The 26,369-nt window shown below is 33.9% G+C and overlaps 3 protein-coding genes and 1 non-coding gene across 5 annotated transcripts; 2 read left to right on the top strand and 2 right to left on the bottom strand.

Annotated features, from left to right (window-relative positions):
* Positions 1-4,916: 4,916 nt before the first annotated feature.
* On the bottom strand, positions 4,917-6,066 carry LOC133680647 (uncharacterized). Its single transcript, XM_062103682.1, has one exon. It carries the CDS (start codon positions 5,755-5,757, stop codon positions 5,080-5,082), a length of 678 nt encoding a protein of 225 aa, XP_061959666.1. The 5' UTR covers positions 5,758-6,066; the 3' UTR covers positions 4,917-5,079.
* Positions 6,067-9,429: 3,363 nt separating this feature from the next.
* On the bottom strand, positions 9,430-9,513 carry TRNAY-GUA (transfer RNA tyrosine (anticodon GUA)). The gene is given in 2 exon segments: positions 9,430-9,465; positions 9,477-9,513. It is a non-coding gene; the product is annotated as a tRNA-Tyr (tRNA).
* Positions 9,514-11,102: 1,589 nt separating this feature from the next.
* LOC133679174 (small ribosomal subunit protein eS25-like) lies at positions 11,103-12,779 on the top strand. The gene is made up of 3 exons (XM_062101689.1): positions 11,103-11,256; positions 11,340-11,549; positions 12,481-12,779. The coding sequence occupies exons 1-3, from the start codon at positions 11,254-11,256 to the stop codon at positions 12,592-12,594; spliced, it is 327 nt and encodes a 108-aa protein (XP_061957673.1). The 5' UTR covers positions 11,103-11,253; the 3' UTR covers positions 12,595-12,779.
* Positions 12,780-20,672: 7,893 nt separating this feature from the next.
* Positions 20,673-26,277, top strand: LOC133679532 (glucose-1-phosphate adenylyltransferase large subunit 1-like). 2 transcript variants are annotated; one of them, XM_062102149.1, is made up of 15 exons: positions 20,673-20,830; positions 21,345-21,654; positions 21,851-21,973; positions 22,059-22,229; positions 22,675-22,767; positions 22,880-22,963; positions 23,053-23,108; positions 23,212-23,305; positions 24,159-24,344; positions 24,589-24,669; positions 25,033-25,119; positions 25,199-25,303; positions 25,392-25,498; positions 25,651-25,711; positions 25,812-26,277. In XM_062102149.1, the coding sequence occupies exons 2-15, from the start codon at positions 21,421-21,423 to the stop codon at positions 25,911-25,913; spliced, it is 1,584 nt and encodes a 527-aa protein (XP_061958133.1). In that variant the 5' UTR covers positions 20,673-20,830; positions 21,345-21,420; the 3' UTR covers positions 25,914-26,277. The 2 variants fall into 2 exon arrangements, with proteins under 2 accessions (XP_061958133.1, XP_061958134.1); XM_062102150.1 differs by lacking the exon at positions 20,673-20,830 and adding an exon at positions 20,877-21,028.
* Positions 26,278-26,369: the final 92 nt, after the last annotated feature.

The raw sequence follows: 26,369 nt of genomic DNA, 5'->3' as shown, positions 1-26,369 counted from the left end.
GCTAATTGCAGAGAAATAGAAAGGATTCTTAACAGAGAAGTAGGAGTGAGCAAAAAAGCCAGAAAACCAAAAAAAATAACCGAAAAAACCAAACCGTGAAAAAAACCCGATCAAGCCGATTAAAATTTTAAAAAAACCAACCGGTTCGGTTTCGGTTTTATAAGCCTTAAACCGAACCGAACCGAACCCAAACAAAAAAACCTAAAAAAACCGAGCCAAACCGGAAAAAAACGATCCAAACCAAAAAATTGAGCCAAGAGTGAAAGTGGCCAGTGAAGGAATGATCATCTAGTCCGCCATCATCAAGACACTTATCGAAAGCGTTCATAGCAGAAGAACTATGACCTGAACTTCCTGTTGTTTCTGTGGATTGTCTGATTATGTTGGAATCTCCAGCAACAAACCAAGGAGAGCCATTTAAAGTGGAGCTGATACTGACCATTTTTCTTTCATCAAAGCTTCTCTAACAAAATCATTATATGAACCATATACAAATGGTGCATCCCATAAAGAGGAGCCATCTGGTAGAAGAATCTGGCAGTGTACATACTGATCATGCTTAGCAATTATTTGGATACTTACTGTATTCTTTCAAAGGAACCACATTCTACCCAACGGATTCTCGCTGTGGTTGTAAACAAAATTCAATGAAGAGAAATTGCCATGTATCAGAGAAAAATGCATATCCTTCTTCACCCGTGTTTCAGCTATACAAAAGACATCAACCTTAAACTTTGAGACTAGCCTCCTGTTCTAGAGAGCAAAGGTATAAAACCCGACCCACATGGGTCATATATCATCAAGTTAACTGAGGTTTGCTAATTTTTTTTAACTAAAAAAATCTATAAAAAAAAAATTCAACAAGTTAATTGATCTCGGATAGCTAGTCAACCAAAATTTTAGATCAAGCCACTTGGTTTTTTTCTTTATATATATATATATATATATATATATATATATATATATATATATATATATATATATATATATATATATATATATATATATTTTCAATCCAAACTAGTTTAGGTTCAAGTCAATTGAAAAAGCTGTTCTGGATTTTACAACAGTGTTAAAGGGTTTATCTATTTAGAAATATGGTTATAATTATTTTTTAAAGTGATTTTTACTTATAAATATATTAAAATAATATTTTTTTTATTTTTTAAAAATATTTTTGATATCATTGCATCAAAATGATTTAAAAATATCAAAAAAATATTAATTTGAAGTAAAGAAAAAAATAAAAAAAAAATTTAAATTTTTTCAAAAACATTTTTGAAACATAAAAACAAATAGAAAATAGTATTTGAGATTAAGAAATTGACCATTAGATGGTAAAGGGGGAAGACTTACTGCTCCTCTTGATGTAGAAGCATTGGTGCTAGGCTTCTTCTGCCTCTTGTTCTTTTTGGTGATTTTTTGCATCAGTTGAGAGACCCCTCCTGTCGCTTGACTTGTTTTTTTCTGGGGAAGATTTTGTAGTATTTGCATCGTTGTTTTCAACAATTTTGTTTTTTTTTTCTAATTCAAGTCTTTGTGCATCCTGATGAATTATGGGTTCAAGAAACAGCTATGCTGCTTTGAACAGAACGTTGTAGTTAAGATGGTCATATTGTTGAATGACTAGAGTGAATTCTGAAGACAAAATTCATTAATGTTTTGAGTTTTTTTATTTGGCATTGTGTTGAAATTATGTTCAAGTATGTTTTAAAAATGTTTTTTATTTGAAAAATATTAAATTAATATTTTTTTATTATTTTTCAATTATTTTAATATATTAATGTTAAAAATAATAAAAACAAATTGAAAATTTCTAATGAGCTAAAAGGAATCCAAGGAGAGTGACCTCTAGTAATACCCATACTTAAAAAAAAATTTCTAAAGGATTGAGAGGAAATTAAATAGGGTGACCCTTAGTAATATCCATACTTGAAAAATTTTATAAAAGGAAAAGAGGACAAATCTATAGAGGGTGGTTTTATAGCACCAAAAAAATCAAATTCATCTCTTAAAAAGTGATCACACTTAGTGTGAAAGGTATGTGACCTTCCAGGATAAAATGAGGCATGAAAACCCTTAATTAAAAAAAGATTTGAAAAATAGGAGGTCTGTAGCCCTGGAATGGTCTGTATCCTTCTTTGTGATATTGTAAGAGTTTGGAAGCCTCTCTCACTGAAGAATAGTCAATGGTATGTGAGAGATATATAACCTCTCTACGATGGCATGAGACATGAGAGCTCCCCACTAGAGAATGATGTCAGTTGGAGATTGCATTGAAGAATGAAAATCCAAGATCAACCCCTGATGAATTGATAAAAGATATTTTGACATCACTTGAAGAATATATTGGTATGATATTGCAATGAGAGTGGGGGATCAAAGATCCCCTGATTAATTGATAAAAGATATTTTGACATCATTTGGAGACTATATTGATATGATATTGTAATGGAGAGTGGGGGATCAAAGATCAACCCCTGAGGAATTTATGATTGATATTATTTGGAGAATGTTTCAGTTTAAAACTGCATTAGAGAATCTGAGATTTGAAATCAATCCCTAGTGAATTTATCAGAGCCTCTTTAACATTACTCGGGGAATGTATCAGTTGATACTGCACTAAGGAGTGGGGGATTTCAAATCAACTACCGGTGAATTGATAAAAATCCCTTTAACATCATTTAAAGAATATATCAGTTTAGAAAATATATCAGTTCAAGATTATACTGGAAAATAGAAATATGAGATCAACCCAAGTCAATTCCCTTCCCGTGAGGACGTCCTTGGTTGCCAGAAAAATTAGCTTTCCTATCACTGCCAATCACAGTGAGGACCATATGACCTCCAGGGATCATTTCTTCTGAACGTGATTTACCATGAAATCATTCTCGAAAAGAACAAATTAAGCTTTAAACATACTGGGGGAGGGGGTGGGTGGGGTTGTCTTGGAAAGATAAATATTCCCTTTGCTCAATGGTGATCCTTTCTCATTCACAAGCCTTTTAGGGAGCAAGCATATATTTTTTAAAAATAAATATTAGAAAATTATATGAATCATATATCATGCTTCATCTAATTTTCTAACAGTAAATATTCTAGAAAATGCAAAATAAATCAAGCAAAGTGGAATTCTCAACTTTACTTGAAGGGTTTAATCTTTTCCTTTCATTTCACAGGAAAAAAAAAACTTAATGGAGTCGATAAAGAACAAACCATTGCTTATTTTCGAGGAATTTTTTTAGCAATCTGGAAATAGTACAAGTCATCATGACGGTGCTGTGAAAGGAAAACTTCAGGGATTGCTAACCGGTGAACGCCATTGAAGATAGAATGAGAAAAATTGTTAGGAAACAGCCTTCCATAGAAATTTCCAAGCATTCCTGTTATGAAACATAGCCCAAAATCACTTCCATTGTCATTCTTGATCTTCTTATAGAAGCTAGGCAGCGACCTTAATATGACGTTGAAATCATTTCATGGATGATCATTCAGGAACACCTGAAATGTATGGTCCTGATGAGCATCTAAAATCTGTCATTTTAAATGATCTTCCAGGAAATGATTTCAACTTAATATTGCTGCAGTGTAATTTTTCCGCCTGTGTATCTTAGGTTAGAGTAGCCGGTCCCAAACCCGGATAAAGGAGGAGGGTTGTGGTATAAACCTAACTTTGGCTTTATCAAAATAGTTTCCAACTTCATGTGGGAATAGCTTGGTTTGTCGAAGAACATTTGTTGTTTTTTGCAATCTTTGAATCTCTTCTATAGTCTTATGTGGATTCATGACTGGGTTAAGCTGACTTGCAACTTTCATAATTCAAATGTTCAAAGAGCTTGATTATGCTACCAATGATGAAGTTAAAAAACCAACTTGCTCTCCATTAATGGATACAGTGCAAGATATAGCCAAAATCTTTTTTTTTTAATTACTAGCAATGTCCAGAATCTCTAGGCTGCCAAAGCAGGCTGAAAGAAATGCCCAGCTCTTCACTCTCCCTTTTCACATGGATCTAAGCCACTTTGAAAATATGGAATAGGATTTAAAGGAATGGAATAGATAGTAAAAGAAAAATCTAGTGATGAAATGTAAAGAGATGCATGCAAGGAATAATTTTTTCAAAGGGTTTTATCATATGACAGGACAAGCCTAGATTGATGTTCCCAGTCATAAGATGCCAATCCTTTCAGATAAAACTCCATGGATGAGATGAAAAGCAAACTTATGTCAATCACGCACACAAATTTTCTCTAAGCAAAATCTATTGGTTTTGTTCAAAGCCAGAAATCGATTTTCAGAAACTTTGTCTGATGACAAATGAAAGTACTCATATTATCTTGTACTAATGTGCACGAGCAAATTCCATTGTTGATAAAAAGAAACGAGTACGCTGCAAGTGGGAAAGAGTCATAAATCATAATGATGTTATTTTTCAGTGAATTCCAGCGCACACAACATGTACCACAATTTACTTGTTTCAGAATTTATACTGTCTCTCCTAGTTTGGTTATGCTTTAGAGTTTAGACTTGTGAGAGAGAGAAGATAAAGATGCTATTATATTATATGGGTTGTGCATGGAAGGCCTCACCAGTCACCAGTCAAAAAATAGAGCAGCTCTATTATCTTTGCTTTATCCTTGGCAATGCTCTTTGTTTAAAAATTCAAGACATGACCAACTAGGCAACACTAGAATCAAAGCATATTTTCGTCAGAGTTTAGAATGTAAATCTTCCTATTATGCCATATCTTTCTTACATTAAGAGCATAGAAAGTCTTGGACCTCAGGAAATTCCTTATCTGCATAGACTATCCAATCTCGAAATCAGAATTGGCATCTAATTGACTTCGCTGGAAATTTGCAAGAATTAATCCTTTTTCCTGCTAAGATCTTATACTTGATGTAGTCATGAAAATGTAAAGCATAAAGTTGTAAATTGTAATTCACACAAAAAAAGAGGTTACAGGTAAATTTACACTGCGTTTATGATTTAGCAATGTACACACACCTATAGTCTTACGGATATGCAAACAAAGAAGGGAAAAAAGGAACTTGAATTTTTCTCACACCCCAGTTTTTACTATAAAATATAAGAGTTCTCTTCGTCTATTAGAAACCTCTTTTGCCTGGCAATGAAAGCCTCGATCGTGCTCCGAAACTCATCGTTGCTCATTTTATCCTTGGGAGATGAACTTTTCTCCGATTCCTTAGCAGAATCAATGGTTTTCCTGCATTTATCAGTCGCTGACCTCCTCAGTTCCCGGCTACTATCTGGCCTCTCCAGTTTCTCTGATTGACTTCTGTGATATTTCTTTCGTTCTAAAGAAGTTGAAGTATCCTCAGTGACTTTGTACTCAACATAAGTGACCTGTTTCTCTCTGCATTCAGCTTCATATTGATGAGTTTCCTGACTCTTTTCACTCTTCTCTACAAACTCGTCATAAAGATCAGTGCTTGGATTCTTCCCATTAGAATCTTGACCTGAAAACTGGCCTGACTTTGCAAAGAGAGTGATGACTATCATGTTACCAAGAACGAACACAAACCGAGGACTTACAAGGATTACTGTTAAGTCCTTGAAATACTCACTAGAGTTCTTGACAGCAACCGGGAGTTGAATGGAAAACCTGGAAATCAAAGCTAGAACAACACCTATTTCTATTAACCTGAACAAACTTGCAATCTTTCGAATCTTCCTATGCTTCTTGATCGCTTCGGCCTTCTCAATCTTGATGCTGGTGATGTTGAATGAATCCATTTACAGATGGGAATTGAGAATTCAAAGCAACAGCAAGGTGGCAGAGAAGATGGAGGATTATGGGTTTTCACTCAAAAGAGAAGTTGTAAACAAGCAAAGCGCCGGTAGCTTCCATTTCTCTGTGTAGAGTCAATATTGAATCTACCATAGCTATAGTATACAGTGAAGGTATTATGCTGCCAAGGAGCATGGAAACAGATAGAAAGAAAACAATACGAAGGAGAGAAACAGGGGAAACAGAGCGCAGCTCTGTTTTTTCTCCCTCTGTGCTTGTCAACTAGAAAATGTCGCTGTTCTTGTTGAAACCGTTAAGTTGTTTAGGTAGACTATTTATAGATGGTGGAATATGTGATCCATTTTTTTTTCTTTACATCCAATCTTTCTTTATATGTTTTTAATTTGTAGTTTTTTTGGGTAAAAGTATTATATTCCATCTTTAGCTTTATTCGAAATGTGCAAGTTGTGGGATTTTTCCACACCATTATTATTTCTTTTTATCTTGCCCTATTATTCCCACCTCCCTTGAAGCTTTAGATTTTACACTAGTAGAAGACTCTCTTCAACTTTGGTGGGAAATTATTCTGCCGAATATACCCACATTCTTTTAGAATATCCCACGAACAGACTAGAAGAGCAGGCATACATTGAACTCACCAGTTTCGTTATTCAACAATGACCTGCGCATCATGATGTTCATGGAATTTTAGAATACATCAGCAATATTACAAGTTATAATCTTGTTCCATGACTGGGTTTATGTTCCAACTTTCTCATGAAATAGTCCCATTGCACTCAATCCAGTTATGTTACATCAAGAAATATATGTGATTAGATCTGGCTCAAGGTTTGACCTGAAAAAAATCCAGTTATTGTGTTGTTGGGTAAATTCATAGGTTATTAAGTTAACTCTAATCTATTATTTTTATTAAAAATAATTTTATTTTATTTTTTAAAATTTTTCTATGTTGACTTGGTAAAGTTTAGACCAAGATTGGTCATATTAACTGAGTTGTGGGTCAATTTTGATTGAATTAATATCAAATCAGCTCAATTTAAAACCCGGTTCCAATAAAACTCTTGATCGCATGTTTTTGAATCATTCTATGGTGTTCAACTAGGTTTAATAACTATGCTATTTACTAAAATTATCTTCATGTTAGCTAAGACCGAAAAAGATTAAGTTCCTTGGAAAAATTGAAAAAAAAAAAAGAAGTAGAACAAGAATCCCCTTGTAATCAAAACAAATAAACATAAAAGTTCTTTTTACATGATAGATAAAAAGATCTGGTAATCTGGTAGATTGAATCTTGTTGTAGGATGACTTGACTGTCACTGTAATAACACTATTTCGTAGAATGTTAGGTAAAAAGTTTGGGACATGGCAATTACAGTAACAAATCATCGGGAAAGCAGGCCCATTTCTTCCATACTAAGAAAAAAAATGCTGCTTTTCTCTCCTTGTTTCCATTATTTTATAAACTTTCTTCACCTTCAACCGGCATTCCGTTACTGAATCCTCCTGTTCTTCAAGACAAGACCCACCAATGATCCCACAACAGAGTGGACGACCAGCTTTCTTTATCCTTGCGCGTCATATTCGTTATGGTAACACGTGGCTCTTTGTTATCTTCTTGTGGGTTAGCTTCAATCTCTCTCTTTCTCTGTCAAAATCAGAACTGTTCGTGTTCTTTCATGTTGTTGTTTGATCCGAGACCCTGAATGATTCAGGAGGCATCAACGGTTCTTACCCTCTTTTTCCCCCTTCTTTTAGAAACAAGTTAAAGCAGTACCTTTCTTCCTTGAATCCACTGTCTGTAACAGACAGGCCTGACTCTCAAAACTTTGAGATCAAATTCTGACTGGTTTTTTTCTTTTTCGGCTTATATTACGAGCTATTAGCCTCTCGTTTCCTAAATCCCTCCCGCCTTTCAGGTGAGCGTTATTGAATCCAGATCACTTAATTGGCATCCACATTCGATGTTTGATTATTAAGCAAGAAGTAGAGATGTTCCAAGCTTTTGTCCACCCTAGTTCCATTAAAATAGCTTACATTGTCCTGTTAGCAAAAAGATAAAAAACACTTGGCAGACAAATAAAAGAATTGATTATTGGACTTTACAGCTTTAACTTCAAATGGGCCTAGATCTCTGGGCTCCATTTGTCTCTATTATTTTGACAGTGACAGGGAAAAAGCATAAAAGAGACAAGAAGCGGGAAAATAACGAGTCTTCCTGTCTTTTTAAGATGAAAATGCAGTCTATTATTTAGTAGCGTGATAACGATTATTTTTTAAATAAATTTTTGTATTAAAATATATGTTGATAATTTTTTGTTATTTTTTAAAAATTATTTTTAATATTAGCACATCAAAACGATCCAAAACATACAAATCATATTAAATTTTAACAAAAAAAATTAATTTTTTTTGAAAACACCGTTTGCACCGCGTTCCCAAACACATTCTAAAAAATCTTTTGAAAATGCGGATGAACCTAGTATTTTAAAAAATTTTAATTTTGTTATTAAAAGTTAATTTATATATATATATATATATATATATATATATATATATATATATATATATTAGATTGTTTTGATGCGTTATCTTAAAAATAATTTTTAAAAAAATAAAAAAAATCATTTTAATTCATTTTAAAATGAAAAATATTTTAAAAAACAACTGCAATCATACTCCTAAACAAATTATAAAAATAGAATGGGGTCCGAAGCAAAGAATTTCGAATCCCACGTTAATTCCAAGAATAATATTTCTTTTCAAGATGTTAATAAAGCAAACTTTTCTTGCATGTAAAGGTTTTGGAGTCTAGATAAAAGGCATTAGAAAAATAACTGAAAGCTTAATTTGGGTGATTAATTAATTGTTTCACAAGTTGAGTTGATGTAACATCAAGCTCCCTTTTTTTCTCGGTTTATTTTATTTTTGATCCTCCTCCGTAGGATTGGAGGCTGATTCAACGACACGGGAGCTTAAGATTCACCCTTTGTTTTTGTGACACAAAATTTATAAATTCCTTGATATGGGTGGTTATATATATATTATTTACAAAAAAAAAAAGAAGAAAAAAAAAAGTAAATATGCCCTCGGTTTGCTTACTTGCCCACAAAATCAACCACGTTGGATTCGGTGATTACTGAGTCGGATTCCACTAACTGTGTTTGTTGCTCAATTTATTTCCTTAGCAAGAACTTCTCTTTTTCTTTTCTTTTTCTTTTTTAATTTATAAATGCCCACTCATGCTCTTATTATTATTTTTTTCTCAATACCAAATGTCAACAGGATAGTAAATGATTATTCTTAAAGAAAGATATGAAATAGATGTTTTTCAAAATATTTTTTGCTAATAAATATATTAAAATAATATTTTTATTATTATTTTTTAAAATTTACTTTTAACATTAATATATCAAAATAATTTAAAAATAAAAAAATCGCTGAGATCTCTATCTAACTAGGGTCCCAAACAAGACGAAGAGCAAGTTACATGGTAGCCCTTGAACTATGGACTTACTAATTAAACAAGTTGGATTCATGTAGGTACCTTACTATCTTTGGGCTCCGATCCAAAATTAAAATCAATGGTTGGGTCAGATAAATGGATTTATTAGAGGACAACCTTCGAGGCCCAAAATTTAGAGTCTGAAAAAGGAATATCCGACCTGCCGGATTCGAACCAGCGACCTAAGGATTACAGGCACCACTACAGTCCTCCGCTCTGCCAACTGAGCTAAGGTCGGTTTTGTTGATGATTCTTAGTTGTCACATATTAACTGCATCTAGAAAACAGCGTATTGAAAGAAGCTTTATTGAATTAAATAAAGAATAGAAGAACTCGGTCAGTGACAAGAAAAAAATCTCCAACCAACCCTAAAAAATATAACTTAATTGATTAGGTTCTGAATTTACTTTTTAAAAATTATAAATTCGAGTCTTACAAATCTTAAAATCACTGGAGACTTACATGATCGTTAATTTCAGGATCCGTAAGATTAGTTAAAGTACACGCAAGCTGATCCGAACACCTACATTAATAATAAAAAAAAAGTTTCCAACCAAAAAAAATTAAGGGAGCAAATCTGCATAATACCAAAACGAAAAGAAAAGAGAAATTCATGTTTTATGCTCAGTATTGTATACTGACATGAATGCCAGTTGCAGAAGCGGAGCAAGACATGGTCTGGCTATTGTGGCAGCTCGCCAAACTGTGACCAACAGTTCAAGGAATGAAAGGACGCCATGCATGGTGCTTGCCGCTTTGATTTCCCTGGATTTGCACGCTTCTGGCACCTCGATTGCTAGTCATGAACCATGATATATGAATCACCTGAGAAATCGTCGAGTTTTAAAGAGATTTCAAGTTTGATCCTCTCCTTCCTTTTCTGTGCTCTAAATCTATCTCTTTCTGTGCTTGTAAGAACGATTTCCACGAGATTGAGGGTTGACCCATGTGGATTTACAATTAGATTATGAATAATGTTAAAACTTTTTTAACGCATAGATATAAAAAAGTGAAATATATCGAGGTGAAATTGTTTTTTTAATTCGAAAACTACTATAATATCACCGAGAATATTGATAAATAACAGTATTGTTGATCAGACATTAGTTAAACATATAAAAATTCTATACTAGCACTCTTGTACCATCAATTCATGATGTATTCTTCATATGATTATCCCCTCCATCAAAATCTTCTTCCAACATTACTAGTAAAATCATAGTTATTAAATTTAGCTTTAAAAACTCGGGATTCAAAGTTTGACCCGAGTCAATATGATATTAATTGAGTTAATCTTATTCTATTGAATTATATTTTTAATAATTCGGTTGATTTAATGAAACATAAATTAAAATAAATTAAATCAATAATTATAAATAAAAATAAAATATCATGTCTCTAACTAAAACAATTACAATTGCTTAACTTAATAATTTACGAGCTGACTCAATTATCTAATAATTTAAATTCATTTTGGATCATTTCCTCAATTAAGATTTAATTCTAGATTTTAGAATTATCTATTATATCATCCATCTAAATCACTTATTCAACTAAAAAGTTGGCATGAAATTTCCATAAAAATCTTAATTCCCTAAAAATACTATCCGAAATCGCCTTTCCAAAGATCTAGGATTCGCCCATTTGAATTTTGAATAGAGTGTTTGGGGAGTTTTTAAAGTGAAATGAAGCTAGCAGTGCTCAAGGATATGGGCCGAAATAAACTTGGTCATGGGCTTAGCACTAGATTAAAATAGATACGTTGCTTTCTAACAAATTGCCCATACAGGCCTTTTAACACAACTTGAAAAAATAAAAGCAGCCCAGTAAACAAACTGAAACTCCACGTCGTCGTTTGAATCAACTTAACTTCCCTAGAAACCCTAGATATACTACTCAAATAACAGCAACGCAACGCGTACCCCGCAGCAGCAGCCTCCTCTTCTCCCTTTCCTCTCACACAACATCAACAAATCCAATGGTAATCCTCTCTTTCTCAACAAAACTATCCAAATCTCAACAATCCCAATTGGATTAACGGTTTCTGTTTTTGGTTGTCTGTAGGCACCGAAGAAGGAGAAGGCGCCACCACCGTCATCAAAGCCAGCGAAATCAGGAGGAGGGAAGCAGAAGAAGAAGAAGTGGAGCAAGGGAAAGCAAAAGGAGAAAGTCAACAACATGGTTCTCTTTGATCAAGCTACTTATGATAAGCTTCTCTCCGAAGCTCCTAAGTACAAGCTTATCACTCCTTCTGTCCTCTCCGATCGTATGAGGGTAATAATACATTTTACTACTTTTTTCATTCAAGCTTACGGCTTTTTCATGCTTTTAGTTATCTCAAATCGTGGGGTTTTAATTTTATGTTTTGTTTTTTATCATGTTAGAATGTTTCGATTACTGGATTTAGGACCAAGTGCAGTAACAATGTACGAGTGATACTAGTTTCACTTATAAACGTCCGAAAGGATCTCAACCGTTGAATTTGTTGGATCCACTTGTCAATTGGAGAGGTGTCTTTTATTGGAAGAATCTCTGTAATATTAGCATTATTTCAAATATATTCTCACCAAAACAATTGTGGAACCTATCTGCTGTCAGATGGCGCACATTTTTTGCTGCCAGGTTTCAGGGGATGTAGCATAGCTTCTAAGGAATATTTTAGCTCTTCAAGTAAAGTTTCTAACTTGGTACAAGCTGTTGCCATTTTATGGAATATAAAGTTTTAGCTGTCTGTAGCAATATTTTTAATAGTTCTCGTAAGTTGTGGTAACGTGGTGGAAGAGTTTGAGAGAATGTTTTAAATATGCTCAGGTAATAAAAGATTGAAGTTACTTGAAACTATCATGAATTAGATTGTTGTTTTTTAGGTATTTAGGTCCCTTATTTTGTTGACATCGCAATGTCACTTCTGGTGTGTTGTATTTAGTTTTGACAATTAGTCAGCTTACCTTTTGTCTATTTCTCGTATGCTTTTTTATGTCCTGGATGTTTACGAGATCTAGTGAGTTTGCATTTCCGCACCTAAAAAGTTTCTGTTCTATGATTATTGTACTGTTTTTTTTTAACTGGGGTTGAGAATCTGTAAACTGTTATACATGCCTTCGTGTGTTATACCCGGGCATTGTTTTGTTATACTCTGATTTCATGTTTTTTTTAAATTTGTGTACGTGTTTCATTTGATTTTGTGTTTTAATGTATCTTGCAGATTAGTGGATCACTTGCAAGGAAGGCAATCAGGGAACTAATGGCTAGAGGTTCAATTAGGATGGTCTCTTCCCATGCAAGCCAGCAGATTTACACCAGGGCAACCAACACCTAGGTGTCTTGATGTATTTGGTTATTTAGTTCTCAGTAGTATGTTGCCGAGTTTCTCAGCTACTTTCACCTTTTTGTTCAAGTGATTGTGAGTACAATCTTAAGACGTTTCCTTATCTTTTGTGTTGAATGAATATTTTGCAGAGTTCTTGAGATGTTGGATATGTATCTTGAAACCATGTTCTCCCATGTGACGTGCATTTCCTTGTTCCATTGGTTTGGGTCTTTTGTGCATGACATTGCATTTGTTGCCGTTTGTTTTGAGTTTTTTTGGTTGTTTGTGGATGAAGTCGCCCATCGTTGGTTTCGGAATAGTTGGGTTTCGATCAGACACAAATTTCTTGGTGCTTGTTAGACTGCCCATTTGGGAAGCATGTTTTTGTGCCAGCCAATAGTGTAGAGTTTCTTGATTTTGAACATTCAATTATGGAACAAAGTGTTTCGTGAGTTGACTTCTAGAATGGTGTTGGTTGCCCCACCCTCCTGGTTCATTGGATTAACTAGTAATGTATCAGACCTGATTCCATTTACCTATCGATAAGTAAAATGTCGAGTAAAATAAGGGCTTGCCAAAGGGTTTTTTCTCACCTAGCGTAGGTTAATTTCCCAAAGTCAACCCTCTTCACAAAGGCTGTTCAGGAGAAAGGAAATGATTCGTGCTGCTTCAGATTGATTCCGACCATTTTCCCTCCTTGAATCAAATGATATTTTACTGAAAATCTGAGAGACCTACGATCTCCTTCCACGCATTCATTTCCTCAATTGTTTAAAGAACATCCCAACTTGACCTTAATGGCCCGGGACAGTTTGAGGATGGTTTTAAATGGACATGCATGAAAATGACAATTAAACATTGAAATTTTCAGGATTGGCAATGCTTTATTTTCTGGCTCTTCTCTTCAGGGCCCCGGTGAATTTTCAATTTAGTGTGGTTGAGATGGTGGATCAAGATTTGAAATCACCCAGAGAACCCAAGTGGGTGACTTGTTCTCATAATTTACTAGCAGGCCACGTGAAATTTTGTCACTTAGCATTATGCATTTAGCTTTTGCTTGTGTATTCTTGTTTTTTTTTTTAGTGCTGCCTCCTTTCTTTAACAGTCGCAGACTGCGACTCGAATAAAACATGACTGGGTTCCTTCCTGTCATCAATCCACACTACATCCATGGCGTTCCTGTCATTTGATTGACGATTCCAACTGTGGAAATTATGGAAATTTAAGGTGTTAAACTTTAACCTCATCTGGCTGGTTTTTCTTTTCCTCTTGCCTGGTCACAAATACTATGAGAAAAAGGAATCGTTAAGCATATATCTCGTGTAGTTAACATGTTATTGTTAAATAATATTTATGTTGTTTTATTTATTAAGGGTAGAATAGTACTTTCAGTTTAACCTATATATACTTTGTTTGTATTTAGGTTAAGACTAAGTAGTCATAATATACATATTATTCAGAATTTTAGCCTTCTTTTCGTGTTTGAACTTAATTATTTTAACATGATATCAGAGCTGGTTTTATGGAACGAGACTTAATCCCGAACACAGCTTCGCGGATCCAACTTCTACAAAAAAATTTGGAGTGAGATTTTGTCTTCTGCTTCTGTAAAATTTGGTATTTCGTCAGTTTCTGCAATTATTTTGGTATTTCGTCTTCCCTTTAGCTTCTGTAATTTGGTATTTGGGTTCAGTTTATGTAAATTTGTTTTGTGTTTTGGAGTAATCGTATAATTTTGAGAAGATATTTGTTTAGTTCTGTAATCTCTGTTCAGTTTCTGCAATTTGGTATTTTGTTTTCCGCTGCTTTTGCATTCTGGTTCTCTGTGATTGTTGATTATGGCTACTGAACGAGATGATTCGCTTCAGTCTGTGAGTGTGAAGTTGGATGGGAAGAACTATTCGTATTGGAGCTATGTAATGAGAAATTTTCTTAAGGGTAAGAAGATGTGGGGATATGTTAGTGTAACTTATGTGGTACCTAAGACTACTAAAGAAGGAGATACTGCTTCGATAGATGCATGGGAAGCAAACAATGCAAAGATTATTACTTGGATCAACAATTCTGTTGAGCATTCTATAGGTACAGAGTTGGCGAAGTATAAGACAACAAAGGAGGTTTGAGATCATCTGCAAAGGTTATTCACGCAATCAAATTTTGCAAAACAGTATCAGTTAGAGAATGACATACGAGCTCTTCACCAGAAAAATATGAGTATTCATAAGTACTATTTTACCCATTACTTGTCCTAGAGGTTACCTTCTTTCTCAGTCGAAATATGTTGCAAATATTCTTGAGCGGGCTAGACTTACTGATAACAAGACTGTAGATACTCCTATTGAGGTTAACGCAAGGTACTTTTCTGCTGATGGTTTACATTTGATAGACTCTACTTTATACTGCATTATTGTTGGGAGTTTGGTATATCTCACCATTACTCGTGCAGATATTGCATATGTTGTTCATGTTGTTAGTCAATTTGTTGCTTCTCCTACTACTGTTTACTGGGCAGCTGTTCTTCGTATTTTGCGATATATTCGAGGTACAGTTTTTCAGAGTCTTTTACTTTCATCCACTTCTTCATTGGAGTTGCGTGCATACTCTGATGCTGATCATGGTAGTGATCCCACAGATCGCAAGTCTGTTACCGGGTTCTGTATCTTTTTAGGTGATTCTCTTATTTCTTGGAAGAGCAAGAAACAATATATTGTTTCTCAATCATCTACCGAAGCAGAATATTGTGTCATGGTATCTACTACTAAAGAGATTGTTTGGTTACGTTGGTTACTTGCTTATGTGGGAGTTTCCTTTTCTCATCCTACTTTTATGTATTGTGACAACCAGAGTTCTATTCAGATTGCTCATAACTTGGTTTTTCATGAGCGAACTAAGCACATTGAGATCGATTGTCATCTTACTTGTCATCATCTGAAACATGACACTATTGCTTTGCTTTTTGTTCCTTCTTCCGTGCAGATTACAGATTTCTTTACCAAGGCGCATTCTATCTCTCGTTTTCATTTTCTGGTTGGCAAACTCTCGATGCTTATAGCTGCCGCATCGTGAGTTTGAAGGGAGATGTTAAACAATATTTATGTAGTTTTATTTATTAAGGGTAGAATAATACTTTCAGTTTAACCTATATATACTTTGTTTGTATTTAGGTTAAGACTAAGCACTTATAATATACATATTATTCAGAATTCTAGCCTCCTTTTCGTATTTGAGCTTAATTATTTTAACAGTTATATACCTGTATAGAGAATAAAATGAAGATGGATTCATCCTTTTATTATCTCTGCGTGTACATTTTGTCGTGTATTACCATTGTGATTAAGGAAAATATACTGGCAATTATTATTATTATTATCAACCAACAGGTCTATATCTTTATTTTTATTTTATTTCTCTTAATGGAGGAGGTAATTTCCTGGATAATTAAATACATTTAACAAGCTTTCTCAGTGTCTTTTACGCTAATTAAGTCAGATTTTCCATTATTATGCTATTTCACTAATCGTTTAAAAAAATCCAGCTCCCCGACTGTCTGACCATTATTATAACTGTAGTGCACGTCATTATATCGGACAATTATTACATTCCGAATGCATTTCAAGAGGTTAAATTTTGATCACCGGACAAGTTGACAAGATAAAATAAAATTCAACTTGTCAAGACTACTGTTTTTTTTCTTCTAAAAAACTATACTAGAACAACATTATTTTAAATTAGTTATTTATTCTGTGTTTTGATGCGAATAATAAATTTTTTTAGTAAAAGAATAAATATATAGGTTTTTTAAATGTGTTTTTGAATACAAAAAATTCATAATCATACTTATACATGCATCTAATCATTTCAATTGATATTTATTAAGAGACAACTATAATTAAGATATTTGTTCTCGTAACACAAGTAAAGTACTCAATCACATTTAATAAACATGTTACTTAGAATAAAATGTTTTTATTTAATTAAATAATTATTTATGCCATGAAAGGTAAAAAAACAAATTGAATAAAATTAAAAAGCTTAACTATAAAATAATTTAATATTAAATAATAAAACTTAAAAAAAATAACTTGAAGAGCGCAGGGATGTTCATGTGCTGCCGTGTGCAATGCAAGGGTCAATATTTTTTTTTTTTAATAATATTTGTATATATTAAATTACACAATTCCACTTAAACCAATCTTACAAAAATATCCTTTAACATAAGTTATAAAAAATCTATTTTCAAGGGATTGTAAGTCATTACATTTTCCATCAAAAATGAAAAAGACAATTGCCCCCTAAATATAAGCTTTAATTTTTTTTTTTAATCCAAGACCAAAGTCTCATTTTAGTATGCACAATAAAAACAAAAGGACATAATTACCCCTTTTAAACTCTGAAATAAGAAAGTGATTATTGTAAAATTATCAAATTACCTCCAATAACATATTTTATTGGATTTTGTTTTTTAAAAGTATTTCATCCTAAATTTCTAAATTTTTTTTTCATTTTGATGCTTTATTTTTCGATGTACACTCCTAAAAATTTAGCCTCTAATTTGATCGTAATAAAAAGAAAAAAAATGAAAAAAAAACACTGTAAGCAATGCGTTTTGCACGGTAAATTCCCCCACACGTTTTAGTATTTCTTACAATAGTAATGTAAATAAAATTGAGACAAGTGTGCGGCCAAGAAAACAGCAGGCCCTATTAGACTCGTGTCCCCTGTCCACTGCTGAAGTCAAATGACCCATCGGCATCTTGTGTCTGTCTGGATGCATCCTCCATTATTTTAATCTCAGCCATGGTCGATGCAGTCACTGAACCACAATTTGCCAATCAATCCCTTTCGCCACCTTTCACTTTCTACTTTAGCTGCATCCATATAATGCAACCCCCTGTTGATATTTCCTGTTGACATTTCGTGCCTTCTCTCGTCAGATATTAGCTCCGATTTGCTAACTGGCAAATCCCATTTCACTTCCATGTCGAGTTTTTGGATTTCATTGCATTGCGTGTATGCTTATTTTCTCTTCATCTCATGTGTAAGTTTGATTTCAAAATAACAATTTTACAGGGAAGCCTCTATTTAAATTCTGAATAGTCGAGACCCTTTGATTGATTTCTGAGATAGGGAGAATGTAAATTTCTTTTATAAACGCAGATGTTCGGATCAATTTACACGCGTCTCGAATCTCCCGAGATCCTAAAGTTAACAATCATGTAAATTTCTACTGGTTATGAGATTTGCAGCACTCAAATTAGTGATCTTTTAGGAACAAATTCATAACTTAACAAGTTGAATTACACTATTTAAAAGTAAGTCATTAAAAGAAGATAATTTATTTTAATTTTTTATATTTGTAATTTATTATCTTATTGTTTGATTTGATTTTATAGCGGCAGTTATTTTTTATTTTTCAAAATTTATTTTTAATATCAATCTATTAAAACAACATGAAAATATAAAAAAAATAATTCTATTTTTAAATATTATCGTGGGTTTTTGGGTGGATGGCGGAGAGCAGTTGAATTATTACTAAAAAGGAAATGAGAAAAGGGAAAAGAGACAAAAACAAAAATCTAAGGGGTGGAATGGAAAGATGTCCCACCAAAAGCTGCAATCATTTTTCTGAAAGATCACGTGGGCCTAGTGAGGGCATCATGGGCCTCTGCTCAATGTAATAAGAACCGTCCACGGGGTTAGGCATGACATGTGTCCAAAACTGGAGGGAAGCACCAAGCACATCATCGAAGAATTTAACAAACTGTCAATGGCCCCCCCCAGCTGTTTCTGAAAGTGGAATTGCACATTTGCACTTGCATCCAAAACAAAATTTATTAAACTCAAAAGATCAAGAAAGGATCTGCGTGATTCGTCCTGTGAAAGATTAAGAAAGCATCTCTGTATGTGCTTAGTCGCGTGATGCTGGGTTTTCTAAAAATATTTCTTTATATCAGCCTGTTAAAACAATAAAAAATTATAAAAAAAATATTAATTTGATAATTTCTCCAAATAAAATATATTTTTAAAACGTATTTAAAGCAGAAGCCGCAACATTTCCAAAAACAGATGTGGTGATGGCAGGAAATCTTGATATGAACACGGCATAGAGTGTTTGATAATTGGCAGGGTTCAATATTTGTATATTGTTCACTCCCTTTTTCTCAGTGAATCGGAAACAAACTAGGTGAAAGTTGATATCTCTATTTCCTGTGGGCAGGCTTTTCTACACCACCAAACCAATCATATGACCTCTTTTATTCATAAAATTCTCCGGCCAATGGCATCCCATTCTATACGTAGAACAATGAGATTTTAAATATCTTGTAATTTATTATAGAAAACAACAACCTGAAGAACAGTAGGGATCTTTTGTCTTTCCTTTCTCTTCTTTTTTGCAGGATCTTAAGAGAAACACGCCAACTGATTCCTGAGCAGTGCCATTTCAAGGAGGGGCACTGTCATTTGATGATTTACTGGTAACGTCACCTTAAGTTCATAACTATGGAGAAATTAGTCAGTTCATCATCAATTACAAATTGACAGCATGTCCAAGTTGCGGGACATATCTAATCTTAGTTGAAAAATGACAGATTACAACAGCTTGAATTGCCAAGGGTGTAATGAGTAAACCTTCTCTCAACTGCTAAGCTACTAGCCGGCTCCTTCACAGTTTTTAGACTGAATTAATTAACTATGCATGTCTATTTAACTTCACTAATACCAATGCTAGTGAATTTAGGAGTTGGCTCATGGGTCACCTCGAGAATCCAGGAGATACGATGATGTTCTCAATCTAATATGCTCCGAGGTTTTTTAGTGTTTGTAAAGTGAATAACAATATGTTCACAATAATATTCTCTGTAATATGGCTGATGGTAGAAGACTCAATACTATTAAAACATTTTTTTTATGCGGTTTAGAAACTTTTATATGATAAAATTAATAATTTTTATAATAAGTGATGGTAATAAATAAGAAAATGAATTTTAAATTTTAAAAATTAGAGTTTTTGCTCTTGTTTTTTGTATGATAAATACTCCGAGAATTAAAGTACGAATACTTAGATAATGAAAATTGTTAACCTTTTACCTGAGTAATAATTCATAGGGTATTTATAATTACCGAACCTTGTTATTTTTGCTAGTGTGGAATGGATGGAGAGTCATTTCCTCTTATAACAATAACGTGAGATAAATATCTCTTTATATATATATATATCACATAATATTAATAAGAAACAAGTATCTCTTGTAAAATATTAATGAAGGATAAGTATCTATTATACAATATTAATGTTGATGGAAATATGATAAACTCTTAAAAAACTTTAATACACTTAAGGATGTAGAGAGATGAATATTTTTGACATCAACATTTTATGTTAAAAGTTATAAGAATAAAAAAATGAAACCTCGTGAATCAATATGAAACCTATAATGATAGGCACATACCCACTTGGATTTGACACAATGCCAGGTTCAAGGGTAATGAGTTTGACAGTTCACTAGATTCATGTTTGTTTAAACTTAACGCATGACTAAATCCAAAAACATTAGGTATAACAGCTCGCAAGACCTATATATATTTGGACTTAACGAATGACTAAACCTAAAAATATTAAGTTTAATAGCTTATCATACTCATGTATACTTAAACTTAAGAAGGGACTGAAATTAAAGATATCAAATCTAACAACTCATAAAATACATGTTCACTCAGTATTTATATACTAAACTAAAAAATAGTAAATTACACCCGGAAGCAAGCCAGTCAATATCATTTGAACATGATATTCTTCCTATCTTTAGATATTGAGTATGAACCTAGGCCCACCCTTTTATCATCGGTAATGACATTGCCTCTACTTCTTTTAAATACAAGCTTAGAATAAAAAACAAAAAAAAAAATATAGTGATAAATCAAGATGTTCTCCTAAGTTGTTATTTAAAACCTGACACGAAATTCATAGAAGTATGATGCACTTACAACTTGCCAAGAAACCGACAATGTAGTCTACCGACATTGTATTCTAGTACTAGTCATGAATGCGGTGATAAATATCATTTTTTTGATATGGACAGGTGTTCGGTATATAGGGCTTCTATATATAACTAGAGGGGGAGCCTGGATACCTGGACTAAAGAAAGAAGTGTACTTGAATTCTTGAAAACAAGGAGGCAGAGGCAGAGAGGGTGGTGGCCATAGACCAAGAGAGAGTTAGAGAGATTACATTCAACAATTTAAGGTATAAAATAATAAAACAGCAAAAGTGCCTGATTTCTCGTGAGCAATCACAAGCCAATAAAGCCATATTAACCACCACTGTCAGCATCATTTCACGTATTTTTTTGGTTGATCATTTCACGTATTTCACTCCCATTTCCAACCTTCTAAAAACCCACTTGATTATTTCCCTGAAGTTCAAATCTTGAAGCACATTTCGGTGTGTTTTCTACAATGATCTTTTATATATTTCCAGACAAGTTTGATTCTTTTGCTTTTTGGAACTTTAGATTCTTGATTCTTAGTAGCTTCTGTTATCTAGGTTGTACTTAAAGTTAGTTTTATTTTGTTAAACTTGACTCTTTGGTTGGTTAGATTTGGTACCTTCTTGATTCCCTAAGTTAGTAAGAGCATGTGGCACAACTGTCACTCCATTTTTACGATTATATAGTTAGTTAGTACTATATCTTTATGTGATCTGTACTTTACTTGGTTACTTAGTTTAAAACTCAGCTTTAATTGGGATTTGTATCCAGTATTTTTGCGGGTGCAACAATTTTATTGTGATCCATCAAGATTATCATCAAGTGGGCTACCTGTGAAAGTGCTGCAATGGATTTTTGTTGTGCGACCTTGAAAGCCAACACTCATGTGGCGAAAGCTAGCAAAGGTGGCTTCAACAATGGAGATAAAGAGTTTTGGGGTGAAAGGATCAGAGGGAGTTTCAATAACAGTGTTTGGGTCAATCAGTTGGCAAAAAGCCTTAAAGTTGACAAGAGTGTCAATAAGTTCAAGCCTGGTGTTGCCTTTTCTGTTTTGACATCAAGTAATGGCAGAGAAACTGTGGTAAGTTGATTCGACAATATAATCAGTTTTTGTATGTCTTGATCATTCTTTGATATCCTCCATATCTAAAATTTCCTATAATATCAATATGGCCATCTCAATTTCTGAATAAGAATGATTTTGATTTTTAAACACGCGTGACTTTGATCATAGTTTGATGTGTACTCATCCTTGAACTGTTTCTAATTTATGGCAGACCTTACAACCACCACGATTTGAGAGAAGAAAAGCAGACCCAAAAAATGTAGCATCAATCATATTAGGAGGAGGTGCTGGGACTCAGCTGTTTCCCCTTACCAGAAGGGCAGCAACACCAGCTGTAAGAAAATATGCTTGATTTATAGAAGATTGAGTTACTATTATAGAGTTTGAGATTTAAACATGCAGTTCATGGTATTCTGCAGGTACCTCTTGGAGGGTGCTACAGGCTTATAGACATCCCAATGAGCAACTGCATCAATAGTGGGATAAACAAGATTTTTGTGTTGACCCAATTCAATTCGGCTTCCCTGAACCGGCACCTTGCGCGCACGTATTTCGGAAATGGTATTATCTTTGGGGATGGATTTGTGGAGGTATGATTCCATTCTTGGTGTATTTATTTCTCTGACTTCAGTTTTTGGAATCGGAAATTTCCTGCAAACAGAATCCAGGATGCCATTTGCTATCCTTTTTCTATTACGCAGGATTTATGTGTTGAGAGAAAGCAATCAAACCTTGAAATTAGTTTTTTTCCAGTGATATATAATCATATTTCACATTTCCTAATTTACCATGGTACAAAACTAGAAGTTACTTTTGGTAAATCTTCATGTCAATGACCTGATCAAGAAATTGCTAATCATCCTATGTTGGCAGATGTGTGATAAGAAAACCTCAATGACAACATTGATCAGACATTATCCAATCTGGAGTTCTTATAATACCATGGAATCTAATTGAGGAAATTGCATCAAATCTTAATTTTAACATGCTTCCTTCGTAACGTAGTGATGGATAATAAACACATTTGATAAACAGGTTTTAGCAGCAACTCAAACACCGGGGGAAGCAGGAATGAAGTGGTTCCAAGGAACAGCAGATGCTGTGAGGCAATTTACATGGGTTTTTGAGGTGAATATGAAAACTTATTAGGCCATTTTCATCTTTGCATAACTTAACTGTGCTCCACATTACTCTTCAGCCACTTGAATTGGAGTCTTATGAATTATGTTGGCTCTTGTAGGACGCCAAGAACAGGAACATTGAGAATATACTTGTCTTATCTGGAGATCACCTTTACCGAATGGATTACATGGACTTCGTGCAAGTACGCCATTATTCCTCTAATGACATGGACTTTGAATATATTTAACTTTTTTTTAAACTCTGGCTTACCTGTTTGCTCTGAATCAACAGCATCATATTGATAGCAATGCTGATTTTACAATTTCATGTGCTGCTGTGGGCGAGAGGTCTGTTGAGTCTTTAGCTGTGCTTCAAGTGATATTTTTTCGTGGTTTCTTTGTTCTAAGGAAAACTTTTTTCCTATAACATTTCGTCTTGATTACTTTGTAGCCGGGCATCAGATTATGGACTGGTGAAGATAGACGGCAGGGGCCAAGTTTTCCAATTCGCTGAAAAGCCTAAAGGCTCTGAATTGAGAGAAATGGTGAGAATTTCAAAATTCATATTTTTAGACCTACTTTTGTAATAGCATCCTTTGAATCTACATCCACATGCATGCCCTTCTTATACTTTTCAAAAATAAGTAACACAAGATAATGAAGAACAAAGCAAAATGACACCCGGCTTCATCTTCTTTCAAATGTAGGATCAGAAAAATCTAAATCTCTAGCATTTGCCTTAAGACTGCTACAACATCCTAATTTCTATATAGGATCTGAAATTCTGATCATCTGGTTTCCTTACGTAGTTACTTAATGCTCTAGTGATAAAAGGATCCAGATCATTTTGAATGACTTGAATTTTAGTTACAAACTAGATTTGTCGAGATCTTCCAAACACCACTTTAGATGGTGATTTTTGGTGACCAAACATCCCCGTAGACATCGCATAGACATCGCATGAACACTGAAGGTTTTTTTTTAATAATATTTACTATACGATAATTACAATAATGTCTTTAAACAATCTTCAAATCTATAACAAACCAATGTATGACAAAAAAAAAAAAACTTCTTTTGAGAGAATTAATTGTTTTTGTCTCCAATAGTTACACTATTTCAATAGAAATGAAAGGATAAAAACACTTCTAAGCTAAAATCTTTACATTATTTTATTTCAAGGTGAGTAATGATTTTTCTGTTAAAAAATTGGGAAATGACAAATTTGACAGTCATGGTAAAAAGATAATCTTACCCTCAATGCCTAGTTGAATGTTTTTTTAAGGGTAATTTTGTAAGTTTACAATTACAAAAAATAATAATCTGATTCTGTGTGCACAGTAAAGTTACTAGAGGAATTAGTTTTTCTTGCTAATATATTTTGGTTGTTTGATGCAGCGAGTAGATACTACTCGTCTAGGGTTGTCTCCGCAAGACGCCATGAAGTCTCCCTATATTGCATCAATGGGGGTCTATGTGTTTAAAACAGATATTTTATTGAAACTTCTGAGGTGGAGGTATCCCACAGCAAATGACTTTGGATCCGAGATCATTCCTGCAGCTGTAATGGAGCACAATGTCCAAGTAAGAGAAATATTAAAATGTTCTCTCTGTTCTGGTAGAAGGATAATTTTTCAGCCTGGTGCAAAGCCTTCCATCCACCTTGCTTATTTTTTCTACCATAGTGTATCGGAAGAATAACCGAGCTTACGAGGAAGAACTAAAAATTTGAGCTATTTGCTTCTTCATATTCGGCTCGTTTTACTGTCTAGACCAAGTATGTGTCCTCTAGAATATATTATAGTGCTGATATAACCTTGCTTTGCAGGCATATATTTTCAAAGACTACTGGGAGGATATAGGAACCATAAAGTCATTCTATGAAGCTAACTTGGCCCTCGCTGAAGAGGTTAGTTTTCCGATTATGGCATCTCATACTGATCATGTAAATCGAAAGGGTATAGAAATGTAGCAGCTAATGTCACCTGAAGAATATTTTTTTTCCTGCTACTTTTTCTATCTTTCAATGAATTTGGGCACCTTCTCTCTTAATCTTTTGTGAAACATGCTATTGTAATCATATAAGATGAGAAGGTTTGTGAAGCATGACTGCCTCACAGAGAGTTCTGACTTCTGATGCAATATAGCCATCAGGATTTCCATGCTTTAGCAATTTGTAATTAGCATTCCATATCATTTCAAGTATGTATGTTTGAATTTCTTTTCACCGAGACAAGAATCATGTTTTTCATGGACTATATATTTTCTGCAGCCTCCGAAGTTTGAGTTTTATGACCCAAAGACACCCTTCTACACATCTCCTCGATTCTCACCACCGACCAAATTTGACAAATGCCGGGTATGCTGGTATACTTTGGGATCTATTTTGTGGATTTAATGAATTACATCCCGTATGATGTTTTAGTCGGATTTTTCAGATTGTCAATGCAATAATCTCCCATGGATGTTTCTTGAGAGAATGCACTGTCCAACATTCTGTGGTCGGCGAACGCTCACGTTTAGATTATGGTGTTGAGTTAAAGGTGACCCATCGGCGTTTTCTCCATTCTTTATATTTTCTTTTCTGGATACGTGAGCGAGTAATAATTACTCTCTTTTGTTCGTATTCAGGATACCGTGATGCTTGGGGCAGACTGCTACCAAACTGAAGTTGAAATTGCCTCTCTTCTGGCAGAGGGTGAAGTCCCAATTGGTGTAGGAAGGAACACAAAAATCAGGTACTGGACCCAGTATTGGAAAGGAAAATGAACTTAAAACGAAATATATGGATGCCATCCGCTCCCCCTCCTTTTTTTTTCCTTCTTTAATAAGACTACAAGGGTATAGAAATGGTGATTTCTGACAAAAAGTTTATGGTTTTTCTCTGAAGGAATTGTATAATTGACAAAAATGTGAAGATAGGGAAAGATGTTATCATCATGAATAAAGACGTAAGTAACCTCTCTGCGAACCATGCCCCTATATGTAGTCCTCAATAGGACTCTCATGAAAACTTCTGCAAGCATATATCTCAATGCTTTGGTTTTGCAGGGTGTGCAAGAAGCAGATAGGGAAGAAGAAGGATTCTACATTCGGTCTGGAATCACCATCATATCGGAGAAGGCAACAATAGAGGATGGCACAGTTATCTAAATAGATGATGGATCTCAACTATTTATCAAGGACTTGATTTCAAGGTGGTGTTGAGACGAACATTTTGAAGCACTTTTGAGTGCCTGTTGAAGAATCCGATGCAGCATTCTGGACACGAAAGAAGAAGCAAGCAAGCTGCACCTACTTTATCCTACGTAAATTGCAAGATACCTCCTTGCTTGTAAAAATAGAGCCCAAGTTACGATCTGATATAAGTTCCTAAAGAAATCAAAGAGCTAACTAGTTAGCTGCTTTGGGTCAACTTCGTGCTAGTATTTATAAGAGTATAAAAAAATTGTATTTTGTCAGATATAATGAAATGAGCCTTTGAAATGCTTGCAATAAAACTTACATTTACCATCTATATTTGAATAGCTTAGACATTAGATCTCATGGAAGATAGTGTAGCAATGAATTGCAATGTTGGATCTTTTCTGTGCTTCACATCAAATTAAA

Source organism: Populus nigra, chromosome 19 (genome assembly GCF_951802175.1).
Source record: "Populus nigra chromosome 19, ddPopNigr1.1, whole genome shotgun sequence".
Lineage (NCBI taxonomy): Eukaryota > Viridiplantae > Streptophyta > Magnoliopsida > Malpighiales > Salicaceae > Populus > Populus nigra.
The sequence above is the reverse complement of the archived record's forward strand: the minus strand, read 5'-3'. Positions and strand labels throughout refer to the sequence as shown.

Bases quoted from the DNA above. Each gene is read 5' to 3' on its own strand.
- LOC133680647 (XM_062103682.1), bottom strand. From the start codon at position 5,757: ATGGATTCATTCAACATCACCAGCATCAAGATTGAGAAGGCCGAAGCG.
- LOC133679532 (XM_062102149.1), top strand. From the start codon at position 21,421: ATGGATTTTTGTTGTGCGACCTTGAAAGCCAACACTCATGTGGCGAAA. The intron at 21,655-21,850 runs GTAAGTTGATTC...AATTTATGGCAG, and splicing joins GTAATGGCAGAGAAACTGTG to ACCTTACAACCACCACGATT. The intron at 24,345-24,588 runs GTAAGAGAAATA...CTTGCTTTGCAG, and splicing joins TAATGGAGCACAATGTCCAA to GCATATATTTTCAAAGACTA.
- LOC133679174 (XM_062101689.1), top strand. The intron at 11,550-12,480 runs GTAATAATACAT...TGTATCTTGCAG, and splicing joins TCCTCTCCGATCGTATGAGG to ATTAGTGGATCACTTGCAAG.